At 41.8% G+C, this 19,633-nt stretch overlaps 1 protein-coding gene across 5 annotated transcripts in view; it reads left to right on the forward strand.

Moving 5' to 3' along the window:
- The window catches only part of SPECC1 (sperm antigen with calponin homology and coiled-coil domains 1), a 93,620-nt gene that overhangs the window by 3,384 nt on the left and 70,603 nt on the right, over positions 1-19,633 (forward strand). For 2 of the 5 annotated variants that reach the window (XM_051809644.1, XM_051809638.1), the window contains exons 2-3: positions 7,824-7,927; positions 17,556-17,732. In XM_051809644.1, the coding sequence (XP_051665604.1) occupies positions 17,586-17,732 (147 nt within the window). In that variant the 5' untranslated portion in view covers positions 7,824-7,927; positions 17,556-17,585. Of the gene's footprint in view, positions 1-7,823; positions 7,928-16,043; positions 16,263-17,555; positions 17,733-19,633 lie in introns of all 5 variants that reach the window. The other 3 variants (XM_051809640.1, XM_051809642.1, XM_051809639.1) reach the window with 3 other exon arrangements.

Genomic DNA, 19,633 nt, shown 5'->3' on the forward strand with positions numbered 1-19,633 from the left:
GTCCCTTTTGAAAGTGAGGTGGTTTCTTTGTGTTTGTTCCGCTTCAGCAAGTTGCTCCTTCTCCTGTTCACAGTTTCCCTAATATTACACATGACTTTTGTTTTCACCTATGAAATTTGAAATGCACTTGTGTGGTCTAAAAAAAGCTCTGTGTAAAGTTTCGGGCATCATCATCTCCCAGGGATTTAAGCTGTTGCTATAGAAGCCTAAATTCTCTTTGAGAGACCTTTCCATTATAAAGAAGTTGATACTGCAGGAAAGTTGTCATGGAAATATGCAGCAAAAAGAGAAAGGAAATCTCAATTTGATGACTGTTACACAGGCTCAGCCAAGTTGAGGTGGCTTCATATCTGGAGATCTGAATCTGCAGATTCCCTTCATTGCATTCCAGTGGGCTGGAACTACAGAACTAGAACCCACAGAAATAAATGATTTAACACTTGTATAACCAAACACACCTCTTCAACTTGGTCAGCTTTGTCCAGATTCAGGTTTCCTCACTGCATAATAATGTCTAAAAAGGAGTGTGGCACTATTCCTTGGGCTACTTAACCCTCCAGGTGGAAGGCAGGGTCCCTTTGGAGCTGAGTTTGGGGCTTTGTTTTGGGGCTCGTGGTGTCAGGACATTGGGGTGGGCACAGAGAGCAGCATTCTCTGCAGCCAGCCTGGTTTCCCTGCTGGAGGAAACCCCTTCAGGTGACTTTGGCAGGCCAGGGGATTTCCAGCAGCCTGGTTCTAATGGGGGATGAGCTGTAGCACAGCTTTTTATTGTATTTCTGGCAATGACCACTCTGAAAGGATTTATAGAGCTGCCACTATTGAAATGAGGCTTTCAGAACCAATTTTTAAAAGATTGACTAAAAATAGTTTGTTCTGCTGGCTTCAGTGCCATTTCAGCTTTGAACAGGAGCCCTTTGTGTTCAGCTAAATGATGGTATAAGCAGATCCCTCTCCATGAATTTCTTGTCCACTTATACCATCACCAAGCCTCTTTGGTTCCCTGGTTTCAAGCTTTTTTGTGCCTCTCTTACTAAAGCCTCCTGGTATCTAATAGATGTGATTATGAGTGAGCTGCCTTTAAATATCTATTACCAGTGTCACCATGGTAACTGCTGGAAGAGTTTCTTGCGGGTAGAAGGTTTCCAGCTCCCCAAGATACAGCAGGGCAAAATGCTTAGGCTGTTGTTTTCATGGTTTGAATGTGATCAAAGAGGGGGAAAAAATAACATTTCTGATTTTTAATAACAGTGGATGTTAGTGGCACTGAAAGGAGTAAGATTGATGTTGAAGTCTGTCCTCAGATCAGAGAACAGGGGAGAGTTACACAGACAGGGACAGCCCAAACTTTCCCTGGACAGCGTGCAGGCTCCTGAAGGAATAGAAAAATGTCTCTCCCTTGGCTTTTCTTTTGATACTGTCAACAAGTGAAGTAATTATTCCTAATGAAGGATCCAAAATTGTGATATTCCACTTGCCACAGCATCAGGCAGAGTTGCTGAGTGATTCAGTGTGGAGTAGAAAAAACTGAGCTGGTTTGTGTGTTCTCGTTTCTCTGCGTTGCCAAACTGCTGGTTCTCTCTCTAGACCTTCAGCTGCCTTCAGGCCAGTGGTGTTAGTTGGGTAATACTCACAGTGACTTTCCTGCTGTCCTAGATTTCCAAATCTTCCTCTTTCCTTCTCTCACATCTGCTTTCTTTCCCAAGTTCCTGTTGGGTGGCCAATCAATCCTCCTTTGCTCTGTAATGACAGTTGTTTCTATCGGCTTCCACACGACAGACCCTCGTGCAAACTGTGTCTCTCCAGGGGGCTGTTTTGCTTTCATTTATTTATTTACTTATGGTAAACAGGTCACAAACTCCATAGGGCACTTCTTCCTTTCCATGCAATCTGTTCTCTTGCTTCATTACTCTCCTACTTGAATATCTGCTGGAGATGTAAAATTATCACTTGCTTTTATAGAAACATGGAAAGCTGAGCACCTATTCCTGCTGCTCTCCCACTTGCTGTGCCTCCTGCTTTTGGCATTTAGGCCTTCTGCCTTCTGGTGAGGGAGGATCCCAGTCCTGTAACGGGCTGTTCTGCACAAGGAAATGGGACCTCGAGGAGAGGAGCAATTTGCATCCACTTTCTCTTCTGTGTGTGGGGACAACTGCCAGGGCAGAGCCAGAGGTACCGTGCACCTCTCGTGTCAGAGTTCTGCTGCAGGATGAGCTCATGCTGATAAAGGGTTGATATTTGTCCTCACTTGCCTTTTGAGCCACATAGTGAGATTTTTTTTTTTTTTTTTTTTTTTTTGCTGAGCTTAAAGATGCTTATAATTGATTTCAGTTATCAGGTTTATTCCATGCCAGATCTGGACTGAGCCTTTAAAATCCGAAGCGGTTGCGGTTACTAACCAAGAAATCCAAGGAAACAATTTCATACCAAGTGTTGAAAGCAGAACCTGGGTCTCAGAAGGGAATTTGCTTGCATTATACCACTACTCACTACTCCTTTCTTAATGGTTCTTCTGTAGCACTGTGGTTAATGCTGGAAGGATCTCAGTGTTTGGGTACTTCCAGCTTCAGCTGTATGCTTTAAATTTCTCAAGTCTGCTAAGCTGATTTAAAAGTTCAAGCAGCAGCAAACATGTCTGTTCATACAAGCTGTCTAGAAGGAAGGAATTGCTGAACATTAATTTAGGTTCTCCCTTTTTTCTGGATTTGATTACATCATCAAAGCCAAACTTTTATGATGTGTTTTCTGGGTGCCTCCGTATAACAATGTGCATGACTTTTTCAAAAGTGCTTACTATATGGCAGTTAAAATCAATGGGCACTGTAGACCCTTAATAACTTGTGATATTTAGTCAGTAATTTAGGTGCCTTCATTTCCTGACCTGTAAAATTGATGAGTTATTAAGGTACTGCAATGATCAACTGATTGTGTTCAAGCAGCTGTAAAAGATGCAGGGAGGAAGAATGAGATGGAAACTAAGTCATTGCTGTGTGGGGAATCAAACCTTACCAACAGCCTTTTTTTCCCTGAAATCCTGATCTACATTAGAGGACTTGTAGACCTCCTGAGACTTGAACTCCTTGTGCTTCATCAGTTCCCTGTGTGAGTTTGTCCCAGATTTGTTGCTGCTGGGCTCCCCGTGGTGCTCCCCGTGCATCTGGGCAGACCCTGCAGCTCTGCTTCCATTCAGGCACTTCCAGTGTGAGTCCTTTGGAAACAAAGCTGATACCTCTGGGTCTTTTATTTGCATCACCCTCAAACCTACCAAAAAGTTCAAAGCAGTGGGACATTCCTCCACCATCCCACTGGGGTTGTTAATTCTAAGGCAACCTCCAGCACACATCCTCTCTAGTCCTTAATTTTCCTGTGCAGCTCTGCATTGTCAGTGATCAGCAAAAATTTAATGAAATGCTCTTCTGTTCAGGGTTCCTTAGAGGTTCTAATGGATACCTGTTGGAATTCCTTCCCTGTTAGGTGATAAAATGCAAGGTTTTCCAGCATGTGATCCCTCTGGGACAATAAGTAAGGGGAACAAGTAGGGCTGTGCAGTGTTTTGCCTGTGTAGGTAGTAAAAACTTGCTGTGCTACTTGAATATGGTAATTCTCTATGAATTGTTAATGAATGCCACATTATAACCTATATATCAGAAAACTAACAGTGAGGAATAATAAAATATAAAGATACTCCCTTTAAGTCTTACATTTAGTCATTGAAATAAAAAAATTCCGTTAAATAAAAAAGAACACATAAATTTTACTTTTTCGGGGAAGAGCATTGAGTGTTACCTTTTTTGCATGTGTAGATTTATCCACATTTTGAACAGCAGGCTGCAGTGAAGCTGTCCTTGGTTTGCTGCTGTATCTGATGCCTAAGGAAGTGCAGACACTTGAAAATTGCAGAGAAAAATAAGCACTGGATGAATGTGCGCAGAAGTGATCAGAGACTTTTATTTTAAATACATGGAATGTGATGAGCATTCCTTCACTACATGGATTTCCTTTCTCATTTTGCCTTTTTCTGTGGGTTGGCTATTTTTTTTCCTCAGATAGATGTGTGTTAACTCTTCAGTGTTCTTCTCAGAAATGACAGAAATACTGAAAAATGCTGGCACATCTTGCAGACTCTTACTTTTGAAACAGGCAGTTTCTTAATTCTATTTTTGACTGTCTTAGTGGCTGTTCCCTTGGAAATGTTAAAGTTGTTGTCTGGTCTTCTGAAATTTTGGCAATAGGCACCAGAAGAAGCTGTTTTTCTTGTCTCCTATAGCACTTCATGTTCCATAAAACATATCTGTCTTTCCCCCCCCAGTTTATTTAATCTACTCTTTTCCAGCAACAAATATTTTCTCTGGTGGCAGGTCAAAGCTGGTGGCCAGGCTGAGCCCCTCAGGTGTAGGAGTGGGAACATGAAACTGTGAGAAGTCTCTTAAGAACAGGGAAATAAAAATAAATCCGAGTTCTTCGAGTCAGCACACACAGATTTCTTGTGCTGGTGGAGCCTTTTTGGCAGCAGTTGCAGGAGTTCAACTCGTTGCATCCACCCACTTGATCAGCATCATCTTGTTGACTGAACAGCAGTTGTTTTTGTCAAAATGGAAAGTGGTGCCCCATGATTCATCCTGCAAATGTCCACTAACGGCTTCAACTTCCCGACATCTGCACTGCAACTGAGAAAACAGAGAAATTTGTATCAGTTATGTCCAAAAAGGAGGAAAGCAGTGAGTAAATGCTGTCCCAAAGCCATGGCCTGACTCCACTAATACCCACTGTCTGATGCAGACTTTCCTTTGTAATTACTTCTGGGTTTATAACTCCAGACAAGAGTGTTCCAAGCCTTATAACTGAATTAGAGACTTGCTTTAGAAAGACATTGTTATTGACATAATGGCCTTGTTTATGGAATTTCTATCCTTTGTAATTTTGTTTCATGCACAAAAGCAGTTAAATATGGCATAAATATCTGTAAATGCAAAGATATTTAAAATCTTGTTCCTTGTGCAGGCCTTTTTTTCCACACTGTTCATTTGCCTCTCAAATGAGCTGTGCCACTCAAAATTCTGCCCTTTGCCCATTTCATTAAGTTGTCTCATCTGTACTTGTTCCTGTGAAATTGCACAGGTAATGCAGTTTGCAACATAAAGCCTTTAAATTCCTCAAATGCAGTATTTTAGAGGTGTATTGATTAATGAGGCTTGATCTTACTCTCCCATACCTCGTTGCAGAATTGTGGGAGCGAGTGGATTGAGCAGAATGCAAGCAATATGTTCACTGTTACTTCGTCTGTCAGCCGAATTCACCAGCTGGGTGAGAACCTGGCAGATACTTTAAAAAAGTTTGTATTGCTACTTGAAATTGTTTTCTCACCCTGGCTGTGTGAAAGTAATTATGGTTCAGGCCCTGGACAGGCCACAGGCTTTCCTGATGAGCCTGGCAACTCATTTGAGCTGTTTATTTTCTGGGCTGTTTGTTCATTAAACAGAAAGGCAGTTTTTCAATTCAGAAGGTTTTGTGCTGAATAAATCTTTGGTCTAAGTAAAGAGATCAGATAATTATAGCCATAAGTGCTACCAGAAAACCTCTAAATAAACAAATATACTGTCTGGTCTTCTTGGGTTTGGGGAAATTCTCCACCGCTATTCCGGGCTGTCTACCCAAACTGAGCTATGTAAATGCTGTGACTGTCTCCTTATGCCCAAGCATTTCATTTTTAGGTTTGGGTCAAGTTATATTTATCAAATCTAGCAAAAATATATTTGAGAGAGAAATACAGTAGCTCATCCTCCCTCTCCACTCCCCTCCTTTCAGTTCTTTATTTCTCTTGGCCAAAGGACAGGAAACCCTCTGGAGCTGCCAATGCCGCTGTCCCTCTGAGCCCATCCCAACTCACCAGCAGTGGCAGAGGCACCCTGCTGCAGTCCAAGAAGTGGTTTTTCCTTCAGACAAAGAAGCTTTTCAGCAAGGTTTCTGCAACTGATGTCCCTCCTGTTTGTGAGTTCTGTGTCCAGGCACCTGCAGTTGTTTGCCCCCGAGCCAGTGTCTTTCAGCTGCATCAGTTCAGTTTGGAAGGTGGTCCAGAATCCCAGCAGAGGGAGTGACTTGCAGTCTCTGCACCACCTAAGTGACCTCATTGCCTATGCATGTGTTAGGGAATGTAGGGTCACTTCCTCAGGGAGGAGAAACACAGGGCGTGCAGATCAAGTATCTACAAGAACTTCCTCCTTATCTGAGCTGAGAATAATCTCAAAACCTCTACATGTTAAATGTGTAAAAATACAGAATGGGTAAGTTCTACAGTCTGGCCTGGGGTACTGAGGAAGCTGGCAAAGTAGGCTGGATAGAAGGATTGGTGCTTTAGATGTTGGCAAACTTGGAATAGCACCTGGTTGAATGTTCAGGGACTAATAACTAGTAATGTTTGCTTGAGACCTGCCAGACATAGAGAGAAATAAATCATGGTGTGCTCTGTTTCTTGTTCTGGTGTTTTGAGATCTGAAGGCAAGAGTTCCTTACTCTTAAGAATATCAGAAAGTTGGATCCCAAATCCATAATCTTCAGAGGGGATTTGGCTTGGCCTCAGTCTTAAGGTTTGGTTACTCTGGGATAATAGGAGTAGTGCCAATGCTGAACTGAAACATAAATTTACCCTTGGCATAACATTAACTCCCTTCAGGCCCCTTTGGCACCCAGAATAAGGAGCTCCAGGGGATGAGGTAAGGTTGGACTATTCAGATCCAGCAACACTTTTTTAATATTGTAAATCTTCCGTGTTTCTCTACTAGAGGTTACTACTGTCGCATCAACATGGTTTATATACCAGATTCATGCTGCTGAGAGAGATCCCTCTCTCCAATTCAGGACAGAATTCCTGATCTGTAGTCACAGTCTGTGAATGTATTTGGTCAGAGACACCAGAGTGTGACCAGTCCCCTCTCTGGGCAGTCGGACAAAGAGCCCAGTTCTAAACACTTTAGGTTTCTGTCCTTGAAATTTGGATTTGATTTATCTTTGCATCCCCTCTGTCTCCTTCAACTTGATACCATCTTTGCCTTCTTTAACTCTCTTAAGATCTCTGGCCTTTTTCTTCCTGTTTTCAAACACTTAATTCTCTTCAGAAATCTTAAGAAAGAGGAATGTTCTTGAGTATTGTTCACTCCTGTCCCTTATTTGCTCTCTTCTAAATAAAGAACAGGTTGACCCTTTTTGGATAGCTCAGAGAAGTCACTCAAGACTGATTCTAGTTACTTGTGTAAAAGCTTCTGTCTTAATGTATCTTCCTTCCCTGCACACACACATACACACACTTTTCCACTTTTTTGAGGGAAATGTTGTAAGGTGTCCTGGCCCTGATTGCTGGCACTCTGGGGGAGAGATTATTATTGTGGAATATAAAAGCCTCTGGAAGCTGCTTCTGTGTTTTCCTCTGAAAAATGCCTTCTCTCTGTGCCACCTCCTTGCCCTTCCTCCCCGGGTGTGTGCTGCATGTTTTTGCTTGATTGGATCCCTCAGCCCAGCCTGGGGTTTGTGCTCTGCCCAGTGTCCAGCTCTGCCCTTGGCATGACGGGATCCCCAAAGAAAACTCCTCATCTGCTGTCAGGATTGAAGCATCTCAGGGCTTTGTACGCAGGAGACAAATTACTTTCTTGCATAAATCCTCCTTGCTTTGATGAAAATGTAATATTTGTCATTCCCCTGAGTAAGCAAGTGTGCATATGTGTGTGTGTGTGTGTGCTGAGTGCCGAGGCGCCGGTGCAGCCAGCCTGCTTCCGTATGTGAATCATTTCTCAAGCAGCTCTCTGGGTCTCACTGCAATGTGGTTTTCCTCTCAGGGAAGCACTCAAGCTCTGAATTTTCAGTCTGGCTTGCACATGCTGTCAGAAGCTAGTGGGAGACAGTTTTCTTTTTAATGCAGAAAAGAGGACAAGCTTTTACTGTAAGTATTTTAATATCTTCTTTTTTTTTTTTTTTTAAGTGGGAACTGTATTATGTCTAGAAGGACTCTTGGGTCAGTGATGTGTTCTTGGAGTGAAGGGACCTGCTTTGCTCAACAACACTTTTTTCATAGTATCTCAGTCTAAAACTAAATTGAATCAAAAAATGTACGGTGTAAACAGTCAGTGTTAGCTGAAAATGAGATGGGGGGGGTGAAAGCCATTACAACCACAAGAAAAAATCCCTCCATGAGAAGTGGCTACTGTATTTCACTGCTGCTCAGCCACACAGATTTAGTGACAGAAGGGTTGAAGCTGTTTCTCTGCCTGTTTCTGCTTTCTCCTCTGGCAATTTACGGTCCTTCTCAGACAGTTAAGTGAGGCAGCAGCACGAGCAGACTCTCCTGTGGTGTTGCATGTGCACATAGTCCAGTCAGGAAAGGGCAGAAAGGAATAAGCTGCCAAGTGAATGGGTTTGGCAGCTCGTGCCTCTGCAGGGGGTCAGTGAAGCCCTGGGGAGCACAGGTACCCTCTCACAGCACCAGGGCAAAGACCTGCTCGGGTTCTCAGCAGGACCCTTCAATTACAGCAGTTTAACAGTTGTCCTTAAAATTGTGCTGTGGACTGAAGCTTGATCATAATAACAATTGTAATAATAGCAGCATTTATATAGCAGGTAATATGGCAAAGTTGTAGAGATGTTAATTAAGCCCTGTATGTGTAGCAGTAAAGGACTACTGGTAGAACTGGTTTGAAAACAGGGATTCCCTACCCCTTTCTCTGGTACACAGTCTAACTTCTACATGTCCCCTACTAATCCTTTCTGTTTTGGATGATTCTCTTTCTAAATTATAAAGTGTTCTCTGCCCCTGTAACCTCAGCAGGAGAGAGGATACTTGATTTACTGAAATGGTGTTTTTTGCACAATTTGACAGGTAACTAACACACCAATCCCCCATCCTAACATGCACAGAGGCAGGTGCTACCCCTTCCCTTTCTTGTTCAGTTTAAACCAATTTCATTGTGTTATTTAGCCCACCAAGGTGGGTCATTCAGTCCACCACTGGTCACCAAGAGTCACAGTTGTAAACTGTTGATGCTGTTTCTTAAATCTGTTCTGTTCCTGTTCGTTATGAATATTTTTAAAATGCAGAAGTCCTCTGGTTTCTCCTGCAGCTCTGGGGTTGTGTCCTCATCTCTGCAAAGAGCCCTTGCTGTTGTGGGTTCACACTGTCACTCATAGAAACGCTCAGAAGTTCCCAGTTTATTAACTTCAAGTGAGCTGTTCTGCACTTTAATGGAAGATAAATATCTCCTCAAGGGATAGCTTCTGGATCTCAATTATTCCTCTGCATTGTGATGGATGGAAAGCAGGAGCCAGGGAAACATCCCAGCATGTGGCAATCTGTGAGGCTGCTCACTTGCTGCTGTGGAACAGATGTTGATTTCTCTGATTTCTACTTTTTTTTCTGTGGAGTTCCTTTCTAAGACAAATGAGTGAGTGTATCTTCATAAATATTCTGTTTAGTGAACAATTATTATCCCATTTTTACAAATGGAAAAACTAAAGCATAGGAAGATTACATGGCTGAGGGGGGACTATAACCTTGTGCTGAAGCTGAGGGTAGAATCAGGTGGAGTTCCAAGGGAACATGTTGCCTGCAATATCATCCCTCTGTGCTTTGAGGGGACAGGGAAGGTGCCAGTCTGTGCAGGTACCAGTCAGGATAATCATGTAGCCACATGCTGGGCATCTCTGCCCTTCCAAAAAACACCATCATTCCTTTTCTTCCTTCTAGATGGATCTACCCTCTCTGCTACAGAAAAAAAATGTAATGACAGGTAATTATTAGGCAAACCACTTGTAATTATTCTTAATTTCTTCAGCAATTATGTAGCTCTTGCTCTATCTGAAATGAAACCTTCTTTTCTTCCTTCTTGTGGGTTGGCAAAACATGAAGTGACCATATGTGTCACTTGCTTTGTGCTGTGTTCACTGGGACAGTAGTTCAAAGAAACTGGATTAATGAGCAATAGCTGCCTTGAAATGGTTCTAAAATGTTTTGTTCTCAACCTGCAGTATATTGAACATAAATTAAACCCATCTATTTGGGACAGAGTCATATTGGGGAAAGCCCTGAGTGACCTAATTCTTTATAACACTTACAGCATGCTTGTAACTTCAAAAAGGGAGTTTGGAATCAATGCATCATTTTTAGCCTTTCCTGAATCTTTCCTTTGATTTCAGTCTCCAAAGGGTGGATTTTAGCACTGTGTAAACTGATACATTTTCCCTGCCTGCCATACATCAAAGTACTACAACTCAAAAAATGCATTCTCCGAATTCTGTGGTGTGGAATCACTTCCTGGATATACTTTTGATGTGATTTGATAAAATTTGGGATTCCTTGCAGAACCTCTGTATATTCATTCCACCACCAGATGCTTTCATGTGCCCTTTCCCAGTATGAGGATGTGCTGCCCCTGCCTGTCTTTCTACAAATGCCTGTTGCCACCCAACCCTTCCAGTTGTGTTCTTCCTTGTGTGCATCCATCAGGAATGTGATGAACATGATTCAGAATTGCCACATCGTTGCTAATGTGTAGAAAATTACAGATAGCTTGGGATTTTTGTCTCATTATCCTCCTGTTTATAAGATCAGGGGTCATTAGGAGGTGGTGGCATAGTTTCTCTTCTGAGCTGTGTAGTGGTGAGTGGTTAGATAATCAGTGTGAGGAAGGAGGAGGAGGAGGAGATTGAGAATCCATGTTCAAACAGTGTAATTTAAACTACAGGAAGAGCATGTTCCCAGACATCTCCACGAGCAGCTTTGGCTTGGGTTTCAAGCATTGGTCACTGGGCTGATGACAGTTTCAGACAAGTAGCAAAGAGATCTGTATTTTCCTGTCTTATAAATAGCCAGTAGTGTGGACCAAAGACAAGAGCAATGCAGCTAAATCCATTCTTTGTCCATTTGCACACATGGGGATCTTGTTGTAATTTCTGCATTTTTCTCATGTGACTGAACTGTGAGTGAAAGACTGACAAATGCAAAACCCCAGGGAGAACTTCTGTGGAGGAGGACAGGCAGGAGGTTTTTGCACTGCTCTCCGTGTCTGGAAAATTCATCAATGACTCTAATGGTTGCTGTGGGAAGAGGATTTTATTTTGAGCAGTGTTGAGACAGGGGGTTTTGCAGTTGCTGACCTGGCCTCTGGCAGTTTGGGATGGACTGGAAACCTGTCACGTGTGGCCAGCTGGGACTGTCCTCACTTTGGCCATCTCTGATGGACTTTACACATCCTTGTAACCTTTCAGTACATTTGTATACTACTTAATAAATACCAACTTTAGAGATTTATCAAACACACACTGAAGAAATAAGCAAGAAAAGCCTTACCACAAAATGTGAGCCTGTCTCTTACCAACCTAACCACAGATAAAGTAACTTTGTCTTTGGGAGATTCCAAGGGAGTTTCCATTATCTGTGTGTTTCCACCTGGTACCATGGGGGCAAGGACAGGAACTGGCTCTGCAGGAGCTCATTATACAGTAGAGGTAGAGACATGTGCCCTGTGAAGACAATTCTCATCTGATGGCACATTTAACGTGCTCTTTTGAGGTTTGAGAGTTCTACAGAAGCACAATTAAAGCAAAAAGGCGAAGCAAACTACAACCCAAAAGAATAACTTTCATGTGAGGATACAACCTTCAGGCAGCCTTAGCACAGTGAAGATTTTGAAGATAGGACTCTTTAGCTGTATTAGAGCCACTGATGGTCAAATCCTGGGACTGGTATTTGGTTTGTATTTTCCCAATGACTAGATTGGTGACCTTGGGCATGTACGTGTCTTAATTTCTGTGTGGTTGTTTTGTATCTAAAATTTATCAACATTTTTCACTCCTTGCAAAATCACGTGGATTCTACAGCTGCTTTGCTGTATTATTAGAGCACCTTTTTTTTTTTTTTTTTCACTCTTAAAAGTTAAAAAATAATAATAACCCCTCTAAAACCACCTTAGCTTGAGGCATGCATAAAACCAGCAGAATCTGCCCTGCTGTCTGGACATGAAAATTTCCAAGTGATGTCTTGTCTCCTGGTACTCCACCAGCAAACCATGAAAATTCAGCTGCAAATGAGATTGGAAAGGAGGTCTGCTGAGGTAGAACCTGAGGAAACTGCTCTGTGTTTGGGGTCAGGTTTGTGATTGATTCCCTTTCTTTGCACAGCAAAAGCAAGAGAAGCCTTAGAGATGAGGTTTTGGGAAATGGGTATTTTTTTTCTCTGTTTGAGTTGTGTTTGGGTGGAGGAAGGTGGTCTGGCTTGTTTGTTTGAGGTTTTTTTGTGGGTTTTTTAATCTAATTTTAATGAAAACTAAGCTTTGTACCAGCAAAAATCCAGCAAGTGTCTCTGCTTGGAGGAGCAATGGAGGAAGGTTGTACTGAGAGCCTCAAAGACACTAAAAGCAAGGTAATAGAAATTAGAGAAAAGGGAGGGTGGATAGTTACAGAAATATTTCACGCTGGGGTGAAAGGAGCAGATGTATGAGGAAAGCTGCTAGAGATGACCAAAAGAATAACCAGTTTGTTTTTATTTGTTAGCCTGATCTTATTTCCAACTGGATTTTTATCTGTGCCATCTCTCTGCAAGTTACCAATGACTGTATTTGGACTATCAGCTTCCCTGGTTTGATTCCTAATATCAGTTAAGAAATCAAGATGAGTCATATGGAAGCATCTGTCAGGCCTAAAAATTGTTGTTTAAAGTTAATTGATGTGAAAGGCAGAAGAGAATTCTATTTTAGCCCAGCTGTCTCTCCTGCCACAGAGCTTCCTACGTGCCGCCAGAAAATGCTTTACAGTTTACTGAACTTGTTAGATATTTCTATGTTCCAGTTGATAGTTTGTCTGAAAATAGCAGAAGTTGATTAGAAGGAAAATCATATAAGCATGATGCAGATTTTACATTAAAAAAAAAAATAATCGTGCTTTGATTTCAAAAAGTGTGATAAAGCTTCTGGAAGGGTCTGACCTTTTGCTGGAATGAAAAGTTACTGAATTACAGGAAAGTGGCACAGGGGACTGTGGGGTTTAACCCACCAAAGTCAGACTCCTGTCCTTTGAGGGTCTTGGCTGCAAAATTGGTCCTTCTGGCCTCATTCTTCAGAAGTGCTGGGCATCCCCAGCTCTCTGTGAACCTGCCATCTGGCACATCCCTCTCCAGATTTAGTAATGGCTTTTCATACTTCTCTCTTCCATTCATGTTCCCCAGGCAGCTTTGCTGCGTGGCTCTGCTGTAGTTTGGCTGTTCTGTTCTCACACACAGACATGGACACCAAACCTGAGTTGTGTAAAGGACGTGGGGTACACATAACTTCCATCTCTAGCCCCTCAAAAGGGCTTTTGCTATGTAATTTAATTTCTGCAGATATGCTAATGATTTTTATTTACTTAATAGTGTAACTCCTAAGGTTTCTTGACTGTGAAATAACATTGCTCATCATCACTCAAATCAACCTGTCTGTTTCTTTTAGTTATTCAGAATAAAATAGCCTTTAATAGTCAGCAGAATGTGTGTCCTGTAAGTTTGTTCTACAGAACTGGTGAATTCCTCCTTTGATGGACAGCCAAGTCTAAAGATCCCACAGACCTGGTGTTGTTTCTGCTGATGCTGCCTGCCTGTGAGTTAGGATAAAGTCTTAATCCAGGTTTTCTAGCCATAAAATGAGGATTATTCTAGACTGGTTCCAAAAACTTTTATTAATAAATGCATGTAGACTGATTAATAAAGAAATGTCTAGGTTCCCAGTCTTTAATAGAACAGTAAAATTTCAAGTAAAATGGACTGTAAAACTTCTGCCAACTGCCAAAATAGTCCACATTAAAATATTCCAAACACCCTTTAAAAATACCAGTAAGAAAGATGAACTGCAGAGCATGGCTTGAATTTTTAAACACTGATGGCTGCAGGGAATTCAGAGGATTACTGAGAGAAAAAGCTCTGTCAGGACCAGCTTTACATTTTGGTAAACCCTCTGATTCTCTCATTTGCAGCACCTGTTTCAGAGGAGAGGGGTTATTCAGACACCACTTTTGAGTGTAAAAGATTTAGAAAAACCCCAGAAAAACTCTGCAGTTTGGAAGTGAGTGGCAATAGAACTGATTTTGCTGCTCTGAAGCAACATGTTGCTGTGAGCCATCATTTATTTCAGCCTGGAGTTGCTTCCTCGTGTTTTCAGAGCACAGCTCCAAGTGGGGAATGCCACAGGGATTTAATTGTGGCCAGGTAATGATTGTGACCTGCTCTGGCTGATGCCAGAGAAAGACTTTTTGAATCTCAGGATTCTGTTTGCTTCCTAAGGAAAAATTCCCTGTGAAATGTGAAGAAATGAAAAATAAAATCATAGAGGTCCAGGTGTTGCTTGGAGCGAGTCCTTTTCCGTGAGAGTGGACAGGAATGTGTCTCATCTGAAACCTCTTGTGACAGAATGGCTGTAAAACCAGTGATTTTTGTCCCTCTATTTGCAGAAGCAGCTTGGTTGTGTCCCTTGTGGAAAGATGCTTCTCCTTCAAGTTTCTCTCTGGGTAGCCTGGAGATAAATCATAATCCCTGTGTGGCCCTTGGGGAAGGAAATGCTGGTATTTAGTTAAAATACAGTAGAGTTACTTCTAAGACAAGTAGATAAGAGCTGTATCTGATGTTTTTAATGTAATCTACTATAAGCTGTCCCTGTGTGTGCTGTTTCTACACCAGGATTAGAGAAACCCCTTTGCCAGCGTTGGGTTTCCCAATTGCTAAGTGGCTGCAGCCATTTGGGGTATCTAAGTTGTATTTTGGTTGCCAGTTCCCTGTTATTTTACCTGCCAGGAGCCTTTTCATAATGCTGAACTTGTGGGTTTCCCGTTGTCCCAACTGCTCACCACTTCCATGGAGCTTTTCTTGTTTTGTGTGTTTTACTCTAAAGGAATAAACTGAATTTGGAGGAGAGGGAAAGCTGATGTTGACTCTGAGAATGGGTTTCCCGCTCTCATCAAAGAGCAGCAGGACTTTTTTTTGCCCTTTTTTTTTTTTTTTGGAAGTAGTTTTATTTAGTACTACTCCTGAAGCAGTACTTCTAATAACTCAAATATGTGTCACCTACTTAGGAATGAAAGCAGTTTAGGATGTGTGCAACCTGGCTTGATTCTTTGAAGTACGTATAAGGCCTGTGGAAAGTCTTGGAATCCCACTTCAGAGATGGAAATCTTTATCTACAAGGCAAATTCAGCTAAGCCAAATACCTGAGAAATCTTACCTCCATCTTTTACAAATGCCAGTTCTCAGAGAAATACATAGGAAACTAATAATAAACACCAGTAAATCCAGGTATTTCTTCTCAATTTTAGTTTCATCTGCTTGGTGTAGTAAAATATTATTAAATCCACATGGCACATAATTCAGGTATTTTTACATGAAAAAGCCAATTTGCCTCAGGCTACTGGCTGGATTTCTTGAGTTGTGGGTTGCTTTTTTTTTTTAAGTACCTGTTTCTTCTACTTCTAACATCATGGCCTAATGAGCATATCACTCCACTGCAACTTTAAGATGCTATGGATGACTCAAAATTAAATTCTTTTGGATACCAAGAAAGCATCTGTACAGCTTAAGGCAGGAAAATATGAGGTATAGTTATGAAGAAATCCAGAGGGTATAACAAAGCAAAATGCATGAGCAACCACTGGATCTGAAAAAAAAAAACCAAAATCTGCATAATTTGGAGATCTAATCAGGAAGAGAATTTGCTTGTGTAGTTGCTTGCTCACCCATATAAATACAGTGGATGTTAAAAGCCAGTTAAAAAGATGAAAAGCCTATTAAATGATAGGTTTTTAAATACTGTAAAGCAGCAGAGTTTGCTAGGGTGGCTCGTGAGCTGTGGGAACACTAAACATTATTATCTATTGTAGAAGAGTTTACGTATCTGCCAGGGCTTTAAAAGAGCCGAGTGATCAGCACAATCACCAACAAAGACTCTAACGAGATCAGGGGATGGCTCCACGCTGGATGTGTTAAGAATTTTAATGGAGTAATGACTATACTTAGCAATAACTACCAACTTTTTTATGTCTTTATTTAGGAGCTGAGAGGTTATTGCTGTGGAGAGAGGAGACAGCCCCCCCTGTGAGAGGCACCAAGGACAAATAGAGGGAATGTCATTGCTGGCTTTGTTCTCAGTAAAGCAGCAGCAGAGCTCTTGACATCCCCTTCTGCCTCTGTGCAGCAAATGCTCCCCAAATGGGCCGTGCTGGCACCTGCACGGGGCTGGCACTGCCAAACACACCTTGGCCCCAGACAGGTTTGTGTCCTGGGACTTCAAGGAGTGTTCTCGTCTGGGAAAGGGAAATGAAGCACAAAGCAAATTAGGAGATGTAAAACGTGACCAAAGCCCTCCTGCTGACTCAGCCAGGAATTAACTGTTCCAGCCTCTCCATGGAAGGGTTCACTGCCCGAGCCCCCACCAGCCCAGCTGGACTCCTCCTGTGAGCACTGGGCTGATCTGTGCAGATATTCTGGTTACCTGTTTAACAGCCAAGAAGCAGGTTGGCCTCTGCCTACACGAGACTGATCCACAGCTACATCCTGTGTCTATTTTGGAAAACGAGGAAAAGTGTTGCTCATCCTGAAGTGGAGGAGGGCAGGAGTTATCAAGCAATCTCCCCTCCCTCCCACTCCCAGCCCAGCAGGCTGCTGGGACTTTAAAAAAATATCCATATAATTCTTTTATTCCGCTCGTGGTTTGGATTGGGCGACGGCTGGTGAAAATTTATGGCTTTAGATCTCCAGGAGTTGAGGGAGCTGTTTAATTGGCAGCTGTCAGCCTGCTGAGAGAAACAGGCTAGTTGTTCCTGCTGGCACATGAAATGTGTTCAGCTATATCCAAAAAAAGGAAATTGCATCTATTTGCTGATTCCTGGCAGGATTTCTCTCTTGCATAAGCACATCTCTGAGGAATAGTGGATCTGGATCTTTGTTTGCAAGGAAGTTGATTATTTTTTACCGTGTTTTGTAAATCTTAGTATTGTGAAACATCTTTTTATCACTGTGGCAACATCAGCTGCTGCTTCTCTAGAAGACTCTGATAAGTTACAGATTCTATATTTTCCGTCTGAGGAAACTTGCTTCTCATGTGACTTTTAAATAGTGAGTATTCACTCAGTTGAAGATGCTGGATCTAACAGTAAAAGAAATAATTTTCTCTTTATCCCAAGGTTGTTTTCAATTGCTGTGGACTTCAGTGTTCTCACTCTTTCATTGTGCTTCAGCATTCTCAGGTATTCTGCTGTGCCTGATAGAAGTCTCTGACTTAGACAGTCACAACAAAAGTCAGTGTTCCTTCTGTGGTACTTCATGTTATCAGCTGGTTTGAAAAATATAAGTGGCTGCAGCCTGCTCTGAAGGACTCTCTAGGCTGAGTTTTGGTGTGGTTAAGAGGGGGAATCAAGTTTAGCACAACCTTTTCAGCTCTTCAAACTGGTGCCAGATATCTCAGTTGCTCTCTTTCAGGTAACAGAAAGACAACTTACATTTTTGTGTGAATGTATATATATTTTTAATATATATATATATAAACTCTTTTTTTTTTTTTTAGGGTCTGTAGACTGAGTTATTTGGGAAGAAAATGAAGAGCAGTGCCAGGCCTTGGAGTGCAATGGCAAAGCAAGGGAGCCATGGGATTGACAGAGGAAAATCTCTTTGCACCACCTCAACAGGAATGAAGACATCCAAGTCCTCCACTTCCCTGGCCTTTGAATCTCGGCTCAGCAAGGTACTGACCCCCAGGGACTGGGCAAGCATTCCAGCCCTGTCCCAGGTTAAAGCTTAGGTTTAGTCCTGGAATAATACACCCTGAGACTTGGAGTGGGCTCAACTGCTTTATCAAGTGTAGGGAGATCACAATTGTGTTGTGTATTAGACTAAGGCACGTTTCTGGAAGTATTTTGCATGTGATGGGGAGGACACTGTATCTCCACACTCTGTGTGAGGGAATTGCCTAAACTTTGAAGACAGAGAAAGATAAAAGGCAAATTCTTAGTTCAGCTGGTGGTTACACGTGTAAAGAAATTCAAAGAGATTTATTAATGAATTTCCAGAATTCCTAAAAACCTGTGCCTCTCCCTGCAAGGCAAAATATATTAACAAAAGTTGTTACTTGCAATGGAACAGATGTTTTTTTTATGAATCGTATCTTTCTGTACAAATATATTTTAAAATATACTTCTGGTAAAGTAATGTTTTCAAGAAAATGCAATAATACACCTGAAATGCTGCTGCATCTCTACCTTTGCAGCCAGCAAACAGAAATAACCTGGTCAGATAAATAGCAATAAATACGGATAAATACAGACCGAAGTACCAGTAATGAAAATAGACCACAGGTTTCCTGCTTAAAACTGTTTCCAGTAGTAAAATTTAGTGAACAATATGTACCAGGGTACAGTATTTTAATTGAGAGGAGCTGTAAACTGCATTAATTGTCACAGTTTCTTGAGCGAAGGATTAATTTATTTAACTTGCTGTGTAGACTCCTAAATGCACTTATCAATTGGATATTTCAGTCCAGAGCTCCAGGCAGGTTCTGTCCAGCACAGAAGTATGTGCTGTGTGGCTAAGACACACATCTCTGAAGGAGTGCTACTGAAGAGACTAATCAGGAAATCTGATATGATTAATTTGTTCAATTTAGTGTTAAATGTAGAGAGATTTCTTCCTAATGACTGCTAATACCTTCAAATTGTTGTTCGTCTGCAAATGCAAGATCAAAGTGGTTTCCTCGAGGAAAGGGAATAGAAAAGGCACCATAGTTGGTGCTGTAGGAGAGGACACATTGAAGAAATTATTTTAGAGAAACTGCAGAAGTCTCTGAAGGTCAGAGAGTCAGGTTGTTCCATTCTCCTCCTAAGAGTGAGCTGACAAAACCTCGGCCAGGAGGCAAAACGTTCCCTGTTTGGTATCCTGGAGCACATCAACACTTCAGTGATGGAAACTTATGTGCTCACAGGGTCCAGGAAACCACAGGCTCTGAGTCAAAGGAACAGATGAAAGGGGGAAAGAATTGGAGTTGAGAGATTTCATTTTGCTGAAGCGTTTCACATTCAGGAACCACTTAAACAGGGACAGTGCTTGTTGTGTGCTCTCTTTGCTTTTAACCCGAGCAGGGGTTTTCAGCCTGTGCTTCAGGGACCCCCTGGGTGTCACTGGACAGCTTCAAAGGAAGTGGGTTTTCATTTGTGGAAACAGCTTGGGGGTCCACAAACTGAAAAGGATAGGAAAATGTACTGCTCTAGGGAGACTCTCCAAAGCTTTGGTCTTAAAATGCTTAAAGTATTTTTCCCGAAATTAATTAGAGGCTGGGAAGTCAGCTGAGATAAAAAAAGTTCTGAGATAAACTATTACTTGCTGAAGCAACATAATTTCAGTGTTTCTGCTTGAATCTTACCTTCCTGGTGCTTGTGTTGCATGGGTTCCTTGAGCAGGCACTTAGAGTAGTCTTGCATTACCAGAAATCTCTTCCCAAAAAAGACCACACAGCAGCAATGGTCCGTTGTATTCTCATGTACAATAAAGCTGGGTAAGTTATAGTGATATCTGCTGATATATTTTTTTTAATAATACTGTAAAATACCCTGTAAATCAAATAGGCTTCTTCTGAGCCTATGAAAGTAATCA

This window comes from Manacus candei, unplaced genomic scaffold (genome assembly GCF_025592945.1).
Source record: "Manacus candei isolate 608988 ecotype Guabito, Panama unplaced genomic scaffold, ASM2559294v1 h1tg000076l, whole genome shotgun sequence".
Classification (NCBI taxonomy): Eukaryota; Metazoa; Chordata; class Aves; order Passeriformes; family Pipridae; genus Manacus; species Manacus candei.